Genomic DNA, 22,679 nt, shown 5'->3' with positions numbered 1-22,679 from the left:
CCAGCGGGTGAAATCTCTCTCTAGTTTAATGATGCTTAATTATAGTAACAAGTCATTCCTGTTTGTTTTAACCTGCAGGCAATGTTAAATTAGCTCACAAACAGTTTGCAAACAAAATACCATATTAGCCTGAATATATGATGATTTTTTCTGGATACTACATTTGATAAAGTGGAGTTCATATTATATTCAAGGACTAGACATATTCACAACATCAGATTTTCTTTTTGAATGGCAAGAGCACCGGCTTGTACAGTGTTGCATTATGAGTTATTTGTACCTTTAATGTTGTGATGCTAGTGACTTTCTGTTTGTCTGTTTGTAGAGCGTCTGTCTGTGAGGTTTTTCTATAATTTATTTACAGTTTTGAATTTTACAATGAAAAAATATACTATATAGGACGTACCCAACTATACAAAGAAAATACAACAACAAGTGGAACACAGAACAAAACAAAAAGGTTAAACAGACAGTAAACAAGATTGTCTAAATAATCTTTCCAAAAATGCTGTATTAAGAGTAACATCTCAGGAGCAGGGTATGATAACATGAATAGTCCCCTTTGGATGTGGGGTTGTATGACACTGGGACAAGAAAGCCCAAAAGGTCCCCAAATTCAAATCTATTCTGTGTATTGGGTTTGTGCAGACAGTCTTTCCTCTTGTATAATAGACAACATCTCTTTGAGCCAATGTGCAAAGCAGGCTGGTGTGGTGTGGTGTGGTAGACTTCCAGGTCAGGAGAATAAGTTTCTTAGCAACCAACATTCCTAGGTGCAGAGCAATCTGCATGTTGTACAGCAGCTCAAAAGTATCTGCAGAGCATCCAAAGATGGCCAGGTTGTTGTTGGGCTGAATGTCTCTGGAATGGGCTTTTGAGAGCCATTCTAAAATTGCAGTCCAAAATTTATATAATGTAGGGAAAAAACTGAAAAGATGAGCTAGTGATTCTTCAGTCGAGCAACAAGTATTGTTTCAGTAGACACTGACTGGAAGATGTAATTGAGTTTTGTTTTTGCGTTATGTAGTCTATATGCATCAACTTGTAAGAACTCTGCTGAGATCTCTAAATTCAAGTCACTGGCCCAGGCTTCACTAATAAGATGTGAAGAAACTGCAGTAGTAAAGCATTACACACATTTTGATACTAGCTGATGGGAATCTGGAGCGAGCAAGAGATTTTCAAGAAAAGGGTGGGTGGTGGGGGTGGACTCACAGTGTGGGCACTTTTCCTTAACGTAGTGTGACTTGAAGATAGCAAAATAAATTGTAATAAATGATGGCCATTAATGTCTCATGTCAGCCAATTTTATTGATATTTATTTATTATATAATATTTTTAAAGAATTCTTTCAGGTAAAGTTTTGTTGTATTGAATTGAACTGGAAAAGAAAAGGAGCAGGGAGTGAAGATTTTTTTTAACAGCAGAGGCTTTTAGCTGTAGCCATGAAGAGTTCCTTTAAGTCTCTGCACCTCCACATGTCCAGTAGTAAGAGCACGGCTCTTACTAGCTGTTAGCTGCCCGGTTGAAGTGTTTCAAAATCGGCAAAAAAAGGGTGCATTTAAGGGTATGGGCAGATTTTGAGAAATAGCTCTGGAAACCCCCTCCCTATACATCTTTCTCAAGTCTGATTTCTGGCAAAACTCACAAAAACAATTACTTCCAGCAGAGACTGAAAATGTGTGCTTCACCCCTATATTTAAACAATAGTGTGTCTCTCGCCTATCCTTAACGGTTGGATTGTTATTCCTCCTTGTGTGGTCGTTCAGAACAAGTATAAACACATTTAATTTTAGATGTGGTTGAATAAGATATCATACAAACTATTTCTGTCCGAGCACATGCTGTAACTACCTTTTGTCAGGCCTGTGAGGTTTAGTTTAGTTTAGTTCGCCCGGTCTAACCTGCAGGAGATTCCGACTTCTTGTGTAATGGAGGAAACAAATTCCTAATTAGTGAAAATGTGGCAGTGTCTTCTGACATCTTATCTGTGAACCATCTGTCAAGCAAGTGTAACTGGTGTCATAGAATATTGTAATGAGGACTTCAAAAAGTAAATGGAAAACAGCTAGAAAATTGATTGACTGCTTCCAAGAGCCTGAAAAGAATGTGTGAATATGTAACCTACAGACAAGCTAAAGAAATATTCTAATTTTCTGATTAGCCAAATGTTTCATTCGAAATAAATCATGTTACACTTTTTGAGAGAAAAGGCTTTAAGGATGAGGAATACTTGCTCTCTGGACCAGCAGTATCTTTCCCAACAGGACTAGTCTAGTGTTTTGTATCTTCATTAAATTATAATTACTAAATTAACTTGGTATGGGATCATCTTATATTCAGGCAATATGGTAGTATACCATTTTTTTTCTATTAATGAACGACAATGAGCATAAGTCATTATATCTACATTACGACATTACACGGTAAAACGTAGCTTACATGACTCGGGGCTAGGCACTTCTTTATGCTGTGCTTGCTTCACTTAAATAGCAATAATTACAGTAAATAGTAAAAGCTAATGTTACAAGTTAGATAATGCTAGCCTTAATGACATACATTAGAAAGACCTAAATGTCTCTCCATTTTCCTCAACTTCCTCCACAGTCCTTACCAGAGCGAGAGCCTTTGCAGCTTCCCTGTGAGCCTTTGTTGCTGCCAAGGCTATCCCCTCTGGTAAGGATGGAGATGCCAGAGAAGCTGCTAGCCTTAGTGACGGGTGGCCGTAGGGTGCGGTTGGAGCTGTCTGAGTCGGTGCTGCTCCAGGGTCGTGGCTCCAGGCACTTCATGTCACTATCTGTGCTGCTTTGACGACTGCTAGACGCCCGGCTGGAGCTCTCACGGTTCCCTCTGAGAGAAGACAGAACAGGGAGGAAGAAAAGAAAGACAAAGAGATGAAATGAAGGGGATAAAATGGGGATAGGCACAGAGGTGACAAGAGAGTTAAAGTGAGGAGAGGCAGGAAGTAGCAAATGAGACATGTGTACAGAAAGCAGGTTTGAAGATTAAGAAGTCAGAGGAAGAGTGAGACAAAAATGTACATGGGTAGGGTGAGAAATATATGAAGGGAAGATGTGCATAGGAGAATTTGAAGCAGAGAGCAATGTAGGTGGAATCAGAAACAAGGATAGACAAAGACAAAACAGGATAGAGGGGGAGAGCAGAAGCAGAAGAGCACAGTAAGGTCATCAAGAGGTACTGTGGACACAGTGTGACAGGCTTTAGGACAGGGCAATCAACACAGATGCATATTGGCTGGTTTAGTGAAACCACAATACAAAAATCAGGCAACAGACCACCAAACAATATTATTTCCAATTTTAAACACACAACCACACACACATTCACACACATACAAATCCATCCACATAAGAAAACATACATGCGGGAGGAGAAAAGATGCTCCAGACAATCAAGGATACTACAGTGACACGAGATGAGACAAACCATCACAACCCATCTAAATCTGGAGACGACATTCACATAAAAAGGACTTCTAAAAATAAGTACTTGCATATATACGTGTTATACATTTGAATACAGATAAAAAAGGTAACACATGCGCTTAAAATACATTGTATTAAAGACAAGAAATGACATGAAAACAAGATACACATAAACCTGTAAATTAATATCAGATGTACATCAACACTCAGACAGTAAGAGCAGATGTACATCAACACTCAGACTCACACACACTTATCTACAAAATAACCACTTGCTACCACTGGTTCACCACTATGGTTCTTTGAACTATATTGCTGAATACACACTTATTGAGTTGTTGTGATGCGGTCACCCTGGATAAGGGTAGCTGCCAAGAAAACCAATGATCACACTGTAAGCGTAACCACCACTCTGGGGAAACTCCTCCATCACAAGTGAATGGTTGGGTCTGCCATTGACATGTCAGCATTAAGAATATTATTGTTCCATTTGAAGGCATCCTACTGTGCTTGTACCACATTTTAATAAAAATTAAATAAAAAAAAAACAACATATGCTATACATACTGTGGTTTGGCATTAAGTTGAATGTAGATAGAAAGCCTTGCAGGTGAACAGAGACCTATGGCTCTGCATTGAGAATAGCAGAGTAAAAAAAACAAAACAAAAACCAGCCAAGTCAGCTGTAAACACTTGCTTTTTTCATCCTCTTAGAACTGGTAGAGGGACATGAACTGAGTACGTCCGTGTAGAGAGGACAAGAGTAAAATTAATTCAAAACATGTAAGGCTGATTGTGGGAATCTCCATGACGAGAACAGGGATGTGGTATGGGTTGTGAAACCATAGTGATAGTGAGTGGTGTTTGAAGGTGGCTGTGGCTGATAAATATTTCAGAGAGACTGTAATTAATGGAGGATCTATTTTGAGTCTTCTCCCTGCACAGCCTATTTTAAGGAAGGGTGGGTGCTCTGCCATTCTCTGTAAAGGGAGTCGCTTGGCTCTGCAGACAAAGATGAGAGCAGGATGAGCGGGAGGAGGGATTCTGCTGTTGATCACATGATAATTCATCTCGACTCTCTCTTCATGAAAGCATTCCGCATCGCACGCACAAACGGGAAGCTGCTGTTATGCGTTTCTATCACCCTCAGTCTTTATTAGATGGCTCAATTAACCAAAGTCTCACAAAAGAACTTCTTGCTTTGGTTCATTTAAGTCAAGTCTGTGGTTTTATGGCACTCTTAGTTTAACAGCATGTATTCTGTGAAGGTTAACACCCAATACACTATATGAATGCTGGGCTTGGGCTTTTAAGCACATTTTGGGCGAAATGTAAAAAGATCATGCTAAGATTCTAAACTTCAAACGTTAAACATTAATACCATATGAGATTACATGCCAACCTCTAATGAAATTTCAGCAAGCAGCACAAATTAAAGGGATGACAAAGAAATCAACAAATAACTGGATGGTTCAAAGGTTGACCACAAAAATGTAAGTGTTACAACTACACAATATAATGATTAATATAAAAAAGAAAAGGGGAAAAACAGAGGACTTTATCTGAAAGCTAACCTTAGAGACTCAATAACATTCTGTACGTAAGACATAATGCTTACAAATATCAGAACGACTATTACATACAATTACATAATGAAAGGGATAAAACTGTATATATTGTTGCACTATAGAGATAAAAAGATTAGTCAATCGACTAACAGAAAATATTTGGCAATCATTTATTATTATTTTTCTGTGCACTGTATAACTTTATTAGTTAGCAATAGTAGGAAGATTACGGTAAACGAGGAAGAGCGAGATTCAAAAAAGGTCCCTGATCGGATTCTAACTGGGGACGCTTGCAGTTCATAGTTGGTGTCTCAACAACACTTAATCAATTAAATCAATTAATCATTTAAGTAATTTTTAAAGAAAAAGTACCAAAAACCCACTGGTTCGAGCTTCTAAAAGGTGAATAATTTCAGTTTTTTTAGTCCTGATAAATATCTTCATGTGGAATTTGATTACTGAAAAAAAAGCCACATAAAAATATGAATTTGGGCTCCGGGAAATTGTGATGAACATCAAAAGGTTAATGGAGAACAGTCCTCTTGCACTCTAAATATAACAAGATAACAGTTTTTTTTTTCATTATAGTCTCATGTTTCCTTTTTTCTTTTTGTCAGCTCAACAGCACTATTGCATATATGTACTTCTTACATATGAGTTATGTGCTGCTATGCAACAGGTGACATGCTAACAAAAACTACAAGACTAAGTCAACCACAAAACAAACAGGTTACTGTGGAAGTGATGCAGTTACTTTATATATCAAAAATGTAGTTGAAGGTGAAAGGGTGGAAGGGTAAGTAGGTCAATCAGTCCCCAGTGAAACCACAAAGCAGCCATGCATGGGCCATGGGAAGCCCCACGGTGCAGTGCTGGAATAGCCATCAATCAGCAGACTACGCCAAGCAAAGATATAAAAAACCACCACAAGTCACCACTATCATCACCAAACCACTTTCAAAAAATGGGCATGGCAACACACAAGTCATCAGCACCCCAATACCTAAAGATCTGCCTCCTCTTTTGAGAGCTAGAGCAGTAGCCCTCAGTGGAAAGTCTGTTGGGGTTAACATTAGGAGAAAATGCTAGGGTTACAGGACTGGATTGGAGAACAGGAAGGGGTTCAGGGGAGGGTGGGATAAGGAGGGGTGGGAGGTGAAGGTAGGCACAGTGTAGAACTTTTACCCCTGAGAAGAAGAAGAAAAGAAAACGCACACAAGGCAGAAACTTTGACTGTTGTAAAGCCCACGCTTCCTTTTTCTCTCAGCATATGTCCTAATCTTTCAACCTCAATGGCCAGGGTGCCTTGGGATGGAAGCTGACTGTAACTGCTGTCTGAGCTAACCTATTTCTAAAAAAAACATTTGTTCCACTACCTACAAATGTTTCTCAAAGACAGTGTGTCCCTCACAGTGTAGCATAAAACGACCCTTGAAAATCTGGCCTATAGAGAAACATCAGAATGTTGATTATTTGCCTAGCAATGACAAGAATAAAACAAAGGAAATAAACGTATGTAAATTCTCTTTTACAACTACAAGATTTTTTAAGTCAAGTTTTCAGACATTTGTAGGGGCTAGATTATTGTAAGTGGTCAGATTTGTACAGAGAATCAATATTTAATCTGTTTATGGGCCCCCTACGTTAAGTACCTGAAACCTAGCAAACAAACTGTAGCTTTAAAGGAAAAGGTGGCAAGTCTTATAAATTGCACACAATAGAGTCTACAGTAGAATTCATCATCTTACCTGTTATCGTTGATGTATCCATTTTGAGAGGACTGTAAAAAAAAGGACACCTGCACATTATGAAATGCTTCATTCATCTAGGAGCACTTTAGACCAACCTTTTTTCATATAAACCATTCAGAAGTTATTGTAATCTTTGCTCTTTTCTTGCCAAACACCTCTTCAGGTCCAATATAATTCTGAGAAGGTAAAAATCACTCTTCAAGTGACCTTTTCAAAACTCAGATACATGCACAGTGTGATGAGTGGGTCGCAAATAGTGATTGCTTCATATTAATCAGTCCCTCCAGAAAAACGCGATTATGCGATCCAAAATTCAATGCATAATCAGCCAAAGTCCGCGTATTTATGCGGGGGCCGCATTTTTTCAAAGACGCCGCACTTTCGCCGCATAAATTGCCGATGTCCACGCAAAATATGCAGGGCTTGCATGATTTCATAATCCCCGCATTTTCGTTGCAGAAAAGTCACATATCTTAAAGTTGAAAAATGTTTACTTCACACAAGAGCAACCACGGGAATGCTATGAAGTGACGCAATTACGCGACGTGATCATCATCAAAAAGCTGCAAAGCCCCTCGATGAAGCCATGATGAAGGCCGCAAACCAGTCTCATATTTTATTTATTAATTTTTACAGAAGTTGTAGCATATTCCTTTTGTAAAGCTACAGAACTTGTTTGACTCATCAATGTTTTGTAAGTTTGAGCCATGTGTTTATTAAGGTCTGAAATAAAACAAGATGAGAACTTAAATATTCCCAGCACTTTCTGTGATGTAGTATGCTTGCTTATCATAGGAAGTAATAAGAAATTACTCTTTACATGAAGGTAGTAGCCTAGTGAGAACAGGGTGTTGGGGGAAATCACTTTTTTTCCCTCTTTTTCACCAAACCGCAGTTTTTGCAAGTTCCCGCAATTTTTGTAAGTTCCCGCAATTTCATTACAGAAAATTGGATAAATATCCTGCATACTCCATCGCATTTTTTAAGAAAATGTGCCGCATAATCAAGGATTTTTGCCCGCAACAATCACAAAAAAACTTTTAATACTTTTACTTTTTGATTAATGGGTCACAAGAAAAACACACTGGAAACCCCTGACTTTAAGTATAAATATAACAATGAATCACTAGATAAGTTGTTAAACAGATCTTATTCTTGTTTAATTAAGAAATACTGACTTCCCACTAGTCAAATGAGCTGGAGGTAAAAGCTAATGATTGAGAAATGATTGTGATTTAATGTGTAATGTATGTTTAATGTGTCTCAGCATTTGTTACCCTGTCTAGGTCCAATACTTACTTCTCGGGCAAAGATCCGGTCTCGTACCCGCTGATACTCTTCCTCTCGTTCTTCAATTGACTTGCTACGTCGCCCGTCCTGCAGTGGCACACGGATCTAACATTTTGGAAAAACAATCATATTGGGGGTGAAGAAAAAAATATAAATGCTGAAATATTATGTGAATACATGTATAGCCACACTTGCTGTAAAGATAAGTAGCAACAAGTCACATGATAACAACAGTAGCACGCAAAGGGAGACCAGCTGCCCGTCATCAAAACAAAACCACAGAAATGAAACTGTAAAATTAGTGTTTTGAGGGGTGGAATTAGCGTGGGAAGGTTTAACACCACAAGACGTGATAGGACACTTGAAGAATTATCAAACAAAGGAATATAACAAATATGTCCAAGAATTAAGCGCCAAAGAAAAGCGTCAAACAAACATTGTTGGAAGGAATGAAGAAGTGTGAGAAACGTGCTTCAGACAGCAACAAAGCAAGTAAAGTTGATTACATTTTTTTTTATTATTATTCTGTATTATAATGGTTAAACTGTTGCTATGGTTGAAAATGTGGGCTTTCAGTGTTTAATTGAAAACCGCAGACACTAAAAAGTTACACATCTGTAAAAGCAAGGTATTAACAAAAGTACAAGAAAATGTTGCAGTTGTGAGTTTTATAGCTGAGACGCAGAGTTTAAGAGTGTATCTTAAGTCTGACAGCACAGTGGATAGAGTCAAGTTTTGCTTTGTAAAAAAGTACTGCTCCAGGCTAAAGAGTTTTGTGGCTCACACACAGGGAAATCAGCAGCTATGGAGGAGATGTTAAATACATTGAAAATTGAAAATTGTAAACTGTCATTTTGAGAGATAATACCAGGAACATGCAAGTTACTGAATATGAATGGCCTATTAATAGTTTAGTACACTGTTAGTGGTGGAGTATCACTCCATCTCCAAATCTAACTTTAATTTATGATCAAAAATATAACAAAAGGCAAAACCATTGTGCATACAGGAAAACTTAAATGTCAGCATTAGTGGCACCCCAAGTCCTACAGATTGTTTAATCTCCTTTTACACTCCAGTTTATTATCTCTGTTGGAATTAACTGTTTCACACCCACCAGCAATCTGTTATCACTTTCCAAACCCTGTATGCTCTTACTCATAGCTATCATTGACAAATTCAGAATCAGTTAAGTTTTGTAGCTTTGTTTGAAATAATTAAAGAGTTACTTTTATTTATTAACACATGGCTGGGTCAAGATGATGCTGCAGTACTTGTTAAAGTCACTCCACCCACTACTACTCCTACTTCCAGATGCTAAGATAGTCTGGAGGCTCACCACTGGAAATCTGTGAGTGTTTGATTAACAGCTTATTTGTCATCAAAAATAAACCATGCCTCCGTTTCATCTGATAGGAGCACTTATATAGAAAATGCAGACTTAAATGGTTAGTTTTAAGGTCATTATGAGATTGCATGAGACAAGCCTACGGCAGAGTTTTTTATTGCTCAATGCCCAACACAACTAATGGTTGTAACTACAAAAACATCCCAGCATGACATAAAGTGGAACATTTAAACACTCTTTAATTTTAAAACTTATGTGATCTAGTTAACGAATGTCATGGTATACAAATCAGCCTACCTGATTATCATCCTTGTCCATGCTGGCATCGTCTCTCTTAAGGATGAATTTCTTCTGGAAGTCCATGTTACGTTCATCCTTGATGTGTTCAGAGAACCGTTGTTCTGGGCTGTAGAAAAGGTACAAAAAGGCATGCTTTAAACTAAGGCGACACGATACGGTAAAAACATCACTTTGCGATTATTTTGACAGATGCTGCAATTGCGATAGGATTCACAATTATGGGGGAATCCTAATTTTTGGGGGTCTGTACCAAACAAACATGATTTCTTAAATCTAGAGAACAGGGTTTATAGACAAGGACATCTCTTCAGCACTACATTACTTAATTATAATGATGTTTTTCTCCACACATTTTACCTCCAATAAAACATTGCAGCTCTTGCGATTTGCATATTGATTCTGCGATTTGCATATTGCAATTTCGATAATGTTTTGATTAATTGTGCAGCCCTATAAACCAAAAAACATTACGTTTGACTGCATTAGAGGAAGAACTTAAGCTGAACAATCTACTGTCTCAAACTTCACCATGGACTGTACATGATTTTAGATTTTGCCTAGAGAAAATAGAAGGAATAAAATAAGGATGCATAAATTTGTAGTATGTTTTTTCTTTTACAGATTTGGTAAAACTAATTTTTACTAGATTGTTTGTATGCAACAGTTGTTACGGGAAACTTAAAATCATGTGTTTGTAACTGAACAGCCGCCTATGTTGCCGCCCTAGATTTATCGTCAAATATTGTTTAATTATTTCATCAACAGTTTTTAAAATCCTAAATTTAACATCTTTATTCGGTGGCTCAAACAATGGTTCTGAATTGTTGCTAAATCATTTCGCAACGAAAATGCAATCAAGTTTCATGTGTCTTTAACACTGCAGCTGCAGAAGTCTGAACCAAAGAACTACACTCACATGCGTGTGTTGCCCGTCTTGTTGATGATGACTGCCTTGCCTGTCTGATCCACATTGTGGTCCATGCCGAAGTAGGCAGCCACACGGTGCAGGAGCATACGGTGATAAGAAGTCATCTGAGGAAACTTCTTATACTGGTTACTGCAGGGGAGACAAAATAGAAAGCTTTAAGTAACTTTTATTTTAACACTTAACTGCATAGTAAGTTATTCTTTTTTTATTTAAATAAATTTGAGTACACAACTCTCTTATGTTTGTTCTATGTACAAATGCAAAACACTTAATTCAGTAGCTTTCTTCAGAACAGTGGTAAATACTCAGATTATGTCATTTTTGTAACTCCTGTAATACATTCTGTTATGTTTGACTAGCAGGATGTCCCTCGTTGAGGACACTTCATTTGGCTCCATTTTGTATAGATGATTTACTTCTTTCAGGCTTATTTCAAATCATATTACTTAAGTCTAATAACATTATTCTGGTACAAGGGAAAACAGAGTCTTAGCCAGAAATACTGCCAGTCTAAACTTGCCCCTTAATATCAACTATAACTTCGCCATATTTGTCTCATTGCCTCAGCAATCTATAAATAAACAGGAATGGATGTAGAAGGGCTAAATTTAAATACAAGAGAGTGGTTATGAAGAACATGGCTTACTTGTCGTCATTAATGAACTCCAGGATATCTTGTTCTAGTTTGAGCAGCATCATTCGATCCCTGCTTGGCCAAAGAGGGGGGGGAGGGAGAGATCAGAGGGAGGAGCGGGTCAGTGACTACAGTGCAGTGAGCATACCAACTAGAGATCAAAGGCATGATGTAAGGGAATAAATACTTCTATTACAATGATTATCCTTTTGAAATATATGTTTTAAACTGTATTTTTATTAGTCCTTCTTTAAACAACTGGATGCCATCATCAGTTCATCTACAAGGACTTGAACTTACAGGGAGACTCCTGCTAACAGGATAGTACTACATTTGTTTTTGTGTTTCCCTTTCAGACAGCGCATTACGTTGTGCTTCTAGAATTGGCAGGTGCATGTTTTAATTCATATTGCACATTGTCATCAAGGCAACTACCAGACCATTTCCCTTTATGACACCTGAGAGTTGAAGATGCAAGTGCATTTTGTCCCTGCTCATCTTTATTAATATGTTGAAAGTATTTATCCAATAAGCTCTTTAATACAAGAACAGATGTAAGATACTGAATAAAAGATGATCAAAACCTGACATTTAAATACGCAACTCTTTCATTAAATATATATCTCGGTAATCAGTTGGACCAAACTTCATTTTATTTTTGCCATATATAAACAAATATGTTAACGTCCAGCTCTATTCCATCATTTTCATGTTTTTGCTCCGGTTCTTATAGCTGAGCACAAGTCATTCTTTGGTGTCAATCTCATACCTGGGATTGTTTTTCAGTGTGTTGACCAGAAACTCATGAACATCGATGCCCGTGGAGTCAGTGTATTCCTGACTGGAGTCTAACAGAAAGAAAAAAAAAAGTAAATAGGTGGAGAAGAGAGGAAGATAAAGTTGAGAGACTGGGTGGGAAAGAGAGTGACACTTCCATAAAGTGCAGGGGAGCTAGAAACTGTTGAGTGAGACTGCTGTTAAGCAATGCTCCTAAAATGGCACCCCAAAACACCAGCAATGACATTTCAGGTTGTTCAGGGAGGATAAACACAAGAAGCAGATAGCATGAGACACCACGCTTGCTGTTCTTCTATGCTCACACACACACACACACACACACACACACACACATACAGGGGATCATTTTCCACAATTTTCCACTACACTAGACAGTTGGGCTAGCCATTTCATCTCTGCTGCTCTCAGAGTCTAATGACGCCTGAGGGCCTCTGCAGAGAGAGGGAGTGAGGTGGGTAATTAAAAAAAGAAGAGGGAGGGATCCCATTATCTTCTGGAGAAATTAGGTTGACATCATATTAGTTTGGGTAATATACAGTGGACATAATATTTACATGCAAGAGTCATGCCATGCCAAAACATTTGCCCTTGCATTCATTGTATCTGTGTAGATAGAACGAATACAAATAAAACTAAACTTTTAGTCTTGTGTATGAACAAGAATGGCACCAAAACTGATTTTAACACAGGTTTGATTAGGACCAGAACAACGGCTACAAAATGCATTTAAGCTCTAAAGTTGTATCTTACCACGTGACAACATCTTTCGTGGAGTCTTGTCCTTCTTTTCCTTTTCTTCATTTTCATACTCGTCCTTTGAGGACTTCTCCTCCTCCTTGTCAGATGGGCAGCTGATGTGAAGCTGGATGATATCCTGGAAAACGACATTCCATTGCTATGAGAAAAGACGGTAAAATTTTGAATTCTAAATTTTTTGGTTAGTGCATTAAGCATTGTTAATCCTTCACAAACTGTAGTTGCATACAAAGAATTGCAAGCTATGCTAACGGCACGGTATGGACTCGGGTTAGGATTGAGGGGTTAGGGGTTAGAGACAGGAACAGTACCGATTCTGGAGGTCCATCATTGGAAAACGGACCAGAGGACTCCTCACACACTGCCAGACTCCGTACCAGCTTCAGTTTGGCATTAGACTGAAACAGAATCACACATATATTACCTGTAAGGAATTTAGGAATTTTCACTTAAAAGTGACGCCGTTTTAAATGTAGCATCCCATTTCCAATTTTATGTATCACACACACCTAAAATTCATGCTATAAAATAGCATTGATCATTGTAGTTTATAGTAAACAAGGTCCTCTACCAACAGTCACAGCTTAAAAACAACTGCTATAAATATGAAGTTAGGAACAAAAGAAAATAAATTGTGGCGAAAATACTTTGTACTTAGTACTTTGAAGTAAAAAACAGTATTAAACTGTGAACCAAAGTGAACTACAGAATGCTGGCAATGCAAGGAGCATTATTACAAGCTGTTTTTTCATATTTTTGTTTGAATTTTTTTTAATTTTCACAAAAAATCTATATGTGATTGATTTCAGGATTTGTATATTTCAAATATGTTATGGAAAATAGTGAACCCCTCTGTCAATATAAAGTGTAACAATATTAAATGTCCCACGATGTGTAGCTATGCGTGTAACAAGTTTCTTTCTTCTGATGTTTTGATAAGGAGAAAATCCTCTTAACATAATTTCAGCTGTTTTTTGTTTTTTTTAATAATGACTGATAATAGAGTTCCCTGAGGAATGGAGGAGGAGCTGAAGTGAGACATGCAGAAAACACAGTGCTTTAATACAATAGAGCTGATTAGGATGATGCCCCTTTGAAGATTATGTACTAAAACCAAGAAGGAAGTGAAACAAGGGTCATCTATCTTTGAGAATATTTTCAGTGATACCAGCAATTTGATCTAATCCCTTTTTACAAGAAGCATTATGAGAAGGTTAAGTATGGGATGTCACATTAGAAAGCAACTCCCACAACACAAAACGATAGGGTTGAACTCTCATGTCCAAGTATAACTAACCACTGCCTTGACATCTTTAAAAAGACGCACACAGGCCTAAAAACAGTACACGTCGGTGCATATCTTTTGAGCGCAAAGCAAGTTCACTTTATGTGTATTAATTCAACTGTTGGTGTTTGCGTCATTTAAGGTCAAGTAACAATTACTGTAGCCAATGAGCTGAGGCTAATTATGCAATAATACAGAGTTCATACCCGTAGTTCTATAAACTTAAGTTTTAAAAAAAATGACAACAGTATAAAAAAATATGAATTCCTCCTATGCACATTTTGTAAAAACAGTGTTTGGTTTAGCTTCTTTTAAATTATACTGTTCGATAAAAATAGTAGTTTCATAAAAATCATTTATCTACTAAATGGAATTTCCAAAACAAACATGGTGAATGCTGCCGTTTAGCTGCATTATACAATGTGAAGTGCTATTTAGAGGTGGTGTGAATGCATACAGTGTCAACTTTGATGCATATCCTATGCGGCACAAACCGGGTTGAAGTGTTGTATCACAGGGCATGTACACAGACTGTATGTACTGAGGAAAATAAGTGAGACAACAGGAGTTCAGTGTATTTTTGTCACAGCTGAGAGTTTTCCAAGTGTGTGGCAGAAAGAGAGACTGCAACACTAGTCAAGAGGTCTAAGCAAGACTTCACACTGTATCTAAACACAACTTATTTATTTAGCAATCCAACATTTATCGTATTTAACTGGTTATAGTCTTCATCAGCTGTCTGAAATGTATTTCACTGTTTCATAGTCTTACTGAGGTCAGTCAAGAGGGGGTAAAAAGTAGGTGGGTTAAACATATTTTTAGCCAATGATGAGAAGAAGGTGGTCCACTGTAGTTGAGATGATAATAACATTAATATTGGACAGGATTATGAAGTTATTGGGGTGAGTTTTAGACAGATGAGTATCTGGTTTTATAGTTGATGGAAAATTATTAGTGTATCTGGTGAAATACCAATGACCATAAATTACTTACCTTGGCCCTTTTCCTGCCATGGCTGTGATTAGGAGCCCGTTTCTGCAAGAAAAGGGTGTTATTTTAATTTTAATAATACGGTGCACACTAAATACACATAAGAATTCACTACACTACACTTAGTCTTGCAGATAAGACACTGATTTCGAAAAATATTGCAACCAGCAGACACTGTAGTTCAGTTGCAGAAATTAAGAGTTTTCCAAGCTCATGTTGTACCACCAAACATTAAACCATTTTATATGGTAAATGCATTAACCAAGGGTTTGTATAAATGCTATGATTTTGTCTTGCTACAGATATGATATGCAGATTTACTAAACCTATCTGCCAGGGAAAAATCTGTTTCACTCATGCACAGCACAAAACATGCAACAAATAGATTTCTGCTGGAGAAACTTGATTTCTTGACCATGTATGTGCCTCTGTAACAGTTGTTGTGCTTTTGACAGATTTCACACATAATTATCACTGTGATGGCACTGTCTCTAGCTGTGTCTTTGTATCTAACTAAATCCAAAATGGATGTAAAAGTTGGCTAAAGTTGAAACTGAAATTCGTGAAATAAGTCAGTTTCTACTATACTAAAAGTGTATAGATAGAGTGTATAGAGTATATATAGAGTGAAGGAGAGACACATTATGATGGACCAGCTATATACAAATGCTTGTTTTGCTGTAGCCAGGTCTCTAATGTCCTGCTTTGGATTTGTTTTATTTCTAAAAAGTCCTAATAGCACTCTTAGGGCGTTTTCACACCTATAGTTCGTCTGGTCCGAATCAGGGACCAACTTGTTACAATGTTGCATATGGCCTCGAGTTTGGTTTGTGTTCACACGGCAGTATTTACAAGTGGACCAAAATGTGTGATGTGCGAGGAAACCACTCTCTAATTGGTCAGAATTTCCATGCGGGAAAACTCCCGGAAGTAAACAAAGAAGAGCAGACTCAGGAGCGGCACTTTTCAATTTTACAATGGAGGGACAACTACGCGGGTTGCTCTTGGCCCTGGTCATCGTGTATTACATAGTTTGCACTTATCACTGTAGGCAAACGGTACAGTTTGAAAATGAGGCAAGGCTGAGGCTGGAAAATAATGTCATGATGCACTGGAGTCGCCGACGACGCATATCAAGACAGTTCAGGCGGAGGCACGCATTAATCCTCCTGAACTGTGACATGCTCATCAGCCAAAAATATTTCCGAAGATCCATCAGGTAACGTTACGCCTGTGGTCTTCAACACAGCATGCACAGCGGAGCTGGCTACGGGAGGTGGTTTAGTCCAAAACAGGCGCAATGCTTCCTGCAATTGGGTCGGATGGAGGTTGGATCATGTCCTCACCACAAACGAACCGTACCAGAGTTTGTTTGGAACCGGACCGAGACCACTTCTTCAACAAGGTCTCGGTCCGGTTGTTTTGGTCCGCACCTGAGTGCGATTGATGTGTTCACACCTTCCTAAACAAATTGCACCAAGGGGGTAAACGCTCCAGGGTTCGATTCAACCGAACTAAACAAGGCAGGTGTGAAAACGCCCTTATATTGCCACTTCCTCTCACCTGTGCATCCTGTGAGGAGCTATCCTCAGGCTCCAGGCCCTCTCCTGTCCCGTCCTTGGTGCCCAGTGGTTGAGGGGAGGTCTTGCCCCGACTGCAGGGCTCGATGAGTGGCCCACTCTCTCCCTCCTGCTGGATGTCTGTTGTCAGGCTCACTGACATCTTCTTAGGGGAGGGGGAGAGGGTGGGAGTTGGGGAGGGGGTTGGGTGGAGAACCCAGGAGTGGCTAAGAGAAAAGAGGCAAGATAAAATTAGAGGGAAATTCAGGCCTCTGACAGTTTTAAACACCAAAGGACAGAAACATTTTGACAATGCATGACCAAAGAGAAAGCAGAAGGAAAGGGACGGAGACACATACAGCATATGTGTGAGAGTGTACTAATACAATATTTACCTGTAGGTGGTACCAGATCTGTGCTGGACTCTGTACTGTGAGTCTGGATGGGAACCACACACAGGAAGATAAGGGGAACCCACTAAGGTAGTGTACTGGGTTGGGCTGCAGCAGGGGGCGAAGCGCAGTCCATAGCAAGCTTTAGCCTTTGAGGTGGGGCTGTTAGGAAACAATTTGGAAATTGTAAATTTGTATGAAAAATTACAAATGTATTAAGTTAAATGACTGGTCTTTTAACTATTGAAAGATTTTTTTATTTTTGCCAGAACAAATGATCAAGCCAAATCTCTACAAATGTGACATTTATAGTGCTTACACTGCCCCTAGTGACAATTCAACTCTGACATATGAAACACGCTGGAAGTTTCATCCATCCATTTGATACATAAACAACAGGTTTGTAGCTGAATTAAAACCTGAATGTGGAAAAAATAAAACCCCAAAAGGTTGTTTTATTACTTCTAGTTTCTTCTGCAATGATCACAAGCTATTTAAAGTAAGGCAGAACCTTTTTCATTCCATTCATGAGATTCAGCTGCAAATTAAACTTCTCTGATGAGCAATTTTGTACTTTTTGTAAAAAACAAAGTATTTAGTTGTTTAATTTTTGCAGTATGGTTACAGACTTGCTCTAAAAGATACATCTTTAGAACAACAATATTACAACAATATCAACATGCACAACAACAACAAAAAAAATATTTACAGCAATCGGGTGAACTGAAGAGCTAGCAGCTATCCTGCCAGACAGGGGGAGGGGCACACTACCTCAGCGGTCACTGGGGCCTCTCTCGTTTCTCTCCCTCCGGCTCAGTGCAGCAGCATGGTCTGTCCTCCAGTCAGGAGCCCTGAACACCAAGAGCAGAAGAGGAAGACACGGATGACGTCATGTTTCACACACACTGAGTGACTCATCGCTGCTGCTGCTGCTGATTGTAGCAGGGAGGAGGACAAAGCAGCTGAAAGCTCAGAGGAAACTGGCACACAGGGCTTATAAAAGAGAAGCTCGAGTCCAGTTTAATCTTCTCAAATGTGTTAAATTGTTCATTAATTGACTTTGTCGCTGCTTGAATTGTTGGTTTCTTAAGTCTGGGCATCCCTCTTTATGAATGGGAAAATGTGTTTTTTCTGAGAAAGAACAAGTAAAAAATGTGTTGGGTTTTCTTTTTTTGCCAGAAATCAAACTAGCAGCAATATGTCAGAGATAAAGTGCTCATTTGGCAAAGCTGTAGACCAAGTGCAGTGTTTGTTATTACTTTTTTCAGCTGGAGGTTTAGTAATGCCAACTACAGTTGCATTTCTTTAGTCAAGTACAACTAATAGTTAAGAACTGTGCTGTGGTGTATCTTCCCAGATTTGAGGTATTTGCCAGCCTTATCTGCTTGCACAAAGAATCACTGAAATAAGCTAATTAAGTGTAACTGTCATACTGGCAGTTCAACATAAAATTAAGAATGCAATGCAGGACAAGAACAGGATGGCAGTCATCATTTACCTGACCAGCTTTAGTTGAATGTACAACATAAGTCTACATTTTAAATTTAAATCCTCTAGGCGTCTTCTAGCTGCAAGCTCCTTTTAATTATACTTCCACAAATCACAAAACATGTTTAGATTTGGGCAACAATAACCTAGTCAAAAACAAAATTGTTGGTACAAAAATATTAGTGATACTCATATCTCTATTCTTATTATTCTCTCTTGCCCACTTCACTTCCCCTAGTTTACATAATGAAACACATTTTCCCAGCATGGATAACATCACACAGAATAGCTTTGAGGTGAATTCTGGCTCCAAAAGTAACTCTGATGTCAGGCATTACACCCATATACATACGGACAACAAAGACGAATAACAATCCATTTGTCCTACAAGCCAATATCCTCTGCTATCTCTGGTGTGCTTGTTGAAAGAAAGATTTTTAAAAAGTATGCATTAAATCCCATATTATGCATACATGGATGCATCGATGTAATAGTGAAATGAAGCGTAAGCAAGCACAAATTCAGGCATCAAAAGGATGATAGTCAGATTGTACGCAGGCAGTATGGATAGGTGCAATTCATGCATGTCCCTGCTCATACTTCTATGCTGTGCTGTGCTGCAGGACAGATAAGATGAGTGAACAAACGAGGCAGGGAATCCCAGTGTGGGGAAAACCCAGGCAATGCAACAGCAAAGGCGTCATCAGCAGCAGCACCAGCAGCATTATACCACATCACTGACCAGGACACCCACATGCCCCACTCTGCTTATGCAAGCCTTCCATACAGCAGCACAGAATACAGCCACACTATTTACTGTCGGTAGATACAACTGCTTGACACAGTCTCTTGGAAATAATCTTCTCCTTTTACACACACACACACACACACACACACACACACACACACACAGTACTCTTGCCCAAAAAGACTGAATGGTTTTGAATTAGAAAGCAAAGATAATCATTCATCTCAAGTCTCAGTCTCATGGCTGAGCGAACTATCCTAGCGTAATAGCCAGAGGGGCTGCAGGACAAATTTTGAATCAATGAATAAACCAGCTTTACCCATTCTCTCCTCCGCCACCCATTCCTCTCTTATGATCTCTTAGCTCTCTCCTCAACACCCCCCCACCACCCTGCTTTCCTCAACACACACACACAGAAACCAACCCACAGGGTTGCCAAGGAGATGGCAACGTCATTCTCAACTGCTGCCATTTGTGTTGAGCGAGTACCAGTGAGAAGGGCAGAGAGAAGAATGATATTAAAAATAAATATGTGGATTGCAGTGTGCACAGACTGAGATGGATCGACAGACAGAAGCAGAGAGAACAAGGCAGGATGAAAAGAAAAAGAGAGCAGGAAATGCTACTGCTGGTGTTCCAATTTATTTTTATAGGTAATCTTGACTGTTATGCCCTACCTCAACACAAATAACAATGTGGAATCATGCAGGCCATGGGATATCAAACAGTGAAAAGCAAAATTAGGTCTGCTGAACTGATACTCTAAGATGAGTAGGGAAGCTTCCAAAAAGGTGTGCAGTTGCCTTTTTACCTACCATTATTAGACAAACAGCTATCGCACCTTAAAACACAACTATACATGCCCTTTAACACGTTACATTAAATTTACTACATGTTCACATTGAGCAATTCTGATCGGTTTCTTGCAATATGGTCTGTGAAAACAAATTCATATAAATTATTACCCCAGGAAACTCTAAAGATAGGGCTATGTATCACTCCTTACAATAAAAACATGACATTGGTTAAAGTGGACCTATTATGCTCATTTCCAGCTCTTTATTCTTAGTCTGAGACTCCACTAGTAGCTTTCAGTATTCAATAACATTTGTATTTTTCTTATACTGGCCCTTCATGCAGCCACTCAGTTTATCCTCTGAAACAAGCCATCTCTCCAAGCACCCCTCCCTAGAAGCCCACTGTCTTCTGATTGGCCAACTCTGTGAAAGCCTGCTGAGAGGCTGCAGGAGCCCTTGTCAACACACTGCTCTGTCCTTTTACCGGTGTGCTTTCAATGGCGTGACAGCTTCAGGAACTTAGCTTGGACAATAGCAATATGGGGCTGAAATGAAAATACTGTTGACAAGTGAGACAGGAATTATGACAAAAAATGACACCGCCGGACCTGGAGTGTTTCCTGGGACAGGGCTTTGGTGATTACTGTAAAAAAACACAACTTTTACAACGTTATTCACCGATTTCCGAAACACTGGATCATCTTTTATAGCAAAAGTATTTTCTGGGCTTCCCTCTGATGTCCTTCAGTGATTTACAGAGCCTTATAGCTTCTTAGTGGTTAGCTACTTTTGCCGTCATTGGAAACAGTTTGGAAAGGGGAACTTAAACCAATTTCAGTCAGGACGACTTTTGTCAAAGTATCTTTTATTCCAAAGCGAAATATTACATTTGGCGGTATGGCTCTGTTCTGGGACCTCCTTGTCCTTCCACGTGCCTACGTGGAAAACCTTAAGGCAGGGAGAGCACACCTCCCTGCCCTTCCATGTGCATACATGGAAAAGTTTAAGACAAGGAGAGAGGCAGCAGATACCCCCCCAGGGTACAGAACAGAGCAAGCACCAATGGCAATCAGAAAATGACATTGATTAATTAGAAACAACATAAAAAGGAGGAGCTGGGGTGGAGGTGGGTTGCAAAAAGGCTTGTAGAGGAAGCAGCAGAGATAGGCAGGCTAAAGCAGCTTAAATAAGGCGCCATGAATGATATTCGCCAATTGGATGCTTGAAGGAATCAAGTGAGCTGTCAGCTGACTGTGTATGGTTTCCAATAGGAAGCTTAGAGGAATCAGCTGATCCATCAGCTGATGTATGTTTATGACTAGCTGTGATCATATGATATAGCTGTAACAGAGCTGAGCCTGACTTCGTGGCCTGCCTGAACTAACGCTATGCTCAATTAGATCAACAAGCCATATAATACAGTCAAACTCTTACCGAAGTAAGTCAAGAGAAGACTGAAAACAGCAGTCACTCTCAAAAATGTCTTCACACACCTAGTGTTAAACCATGCCCGTAGCTCATGCCATAGCTGCCAGTAGTTCCTCAAAGGGCGCTGACTGGTCTGAACCACTGTGGTTCGGATTCAAGCACATAGCTTAAAGCCTGGCCAGATGGATTCTCACGTGATCTTGTGATTTTGCGAGTTCAGCTGCCTCGCAAGGTTAAGAATCTACTAGCTCTTACTACTATTACTGCTACTGTGACTAGTACTAATATGTCATAATACAGGCTACGCACTGCAGACTCGACATCTACAATACCAGCAACAGCAGCACTAATCTCTGACTGTTGTGTCCCAGTTCAGTCAGTGTGTCTGTTGGCCTGATGTTGGCATCTCTATGCCATGCAGCAGAGCAGCTGATTCACACAGGACTCTGGCCAGTTACATCATAGCAAAAGAGGTTGTCCACATCACGCTGGCCTCATAAAACCACATCAACAGGCCGTTATACTGTATGATAGGGATGCTTTGATCAGGCATTTACATATTGATAAACCATTTAATATATTTTCTTATCTTATCTTATCCAGGTCAAAATCAATGACAGATGTCTTCTTGTTCCTGACCATTTTTACAAAAAGCTTAAACCAGGGCTAGTACCTGTGCTATTTTTCAAGCTGGTATCAATTCATGAGTTATTTTTTGTGGTAGCAATGATTAATTGACTCATTCAGCAATTAGACATATCAGCATACATCCTTCTTCACACTCAAAATTCTCTATAGGTCAACCTCGCCTGCAGGACACCCTGAATAATCTCAGAGCTCAGAGAATATCAAATGATATTACCTCCATTACAGCTTTAAAAAAATATTCCACACTTTCTTTTAACTATGAGGCAACATCACAGTTGCAGCTGTCACTATCAATCTGTCCTTATATGTTTTCCTTTATAGATGAAACAGTAAATTATCCATTTGCTTAGCTCTGGCTAAACCAGCAAACTGTTTACTGAGGACATTTATCAGTTTGAAATTGACTTTTGTTAAATTTGTAAACACAGTGACAATTTCACACTTCAAAAAAAGATGGCTTCCTACAAAATGACAGGGGAAACTGTTTCACAAACTCAATGACATCTACACAGATAAATGGGCCAT

The 22,679-nt window shown here is 39.0% G+C and overlaps 1 protein-coding gene across 15 annotated transcripts in view; it reads right to left on the bottom strand.

Moving 5' to 3' along the window:
* LOC127371610 (R3H domain-containing protein 2) overlaps window positions 1-22,679 on the bottom strand; it is a 61,205-nt gene that overhangs the window by 15,941 nt on the left and 22,585 nt on the right. For 6 of the 15 annotated variants that reach the window (XM_051414513.1, XM_051414505.1, XM_051414516.1 and 3 more), the window contains 14 exons: window positions 17,817-17,896; window positions 17,049-17,207; window positions 16,658-16,880; window positions 15,098-15,139; window positions 13,131-13,217; window positions 12,814-12,958; window positions 12,035-12,113; window positions 11,278-11,337; window positions 10,620-10,760; window positions 9,701-9,809; window positions 8,065-8,160; window positions 6,763-6,812; window positions 6,018-6,071; window positions 2,615-2,850 (listed from right to left, as the gene is read on the bottom strand). In XM_051414513.1, coding sequence (XP_051270473.1) covers window positions 2,615-2,850; window positions 6,018-6,071; window positions 6,763-6,812; window positions 8,065-8,160; window positions 9,701-9,809; window positions 10,620-10,760; window positions 11,278-11,337; window positions 12,035-12,113; window positions 12,814-12,958; window positions 13,131-13,217; window positions 15,098-15,139; window positions 16,658-16,816 — 1,258 coding nt within the window. In that variant the 5' untranslated portion in view covers window positions 16,817-16,880; window positions 17,049-17,207; window positions 17,817-17,896. Of the gene's footprint in view, window positions 1-2,614; window positions 2,851-6,017; window positions 6,072-6,762; window positions 6,813-8,064; window positions 8,161-9,700; window positions 9,810-10,619; window positions 10,761-11,277; window positions 11,338-12,034; window positions 12,114-12,813; window positions 12,959-13,130; window positions 13,218-15,097; window positions 15,140-16,657; window positions 16,881-17,048; window positions 17,208-17,754; window positions 17,897-22,679 lie in introns of all 15 variants that reach the window. The other 9 variants (XM_051414506.1, XM_051414510.1, XM_051414511.1 and 6 more) reach the window with 5 other exon arrangements.

Source organism: Dicentrarchus labrax, unplaced genomic scaffold, assembly GCF_905237075.1.
Source record: "Dicentrarchus labrax unplaced genomic scaffold, dlabrax2021, whole genome shotgun sequence".
Classification (NCBI taxonomy): Eukaryota; Metazoa; Chordata; class Actinopteri; family Moronidae; genus Dicentrarchus; species Dicentrarchus labrax.
The sequence above is the reverse complement of the archived record's forward strand: the minus strand, read 5'-3'. Positions and strand labels throughout refer to the sequence as shown.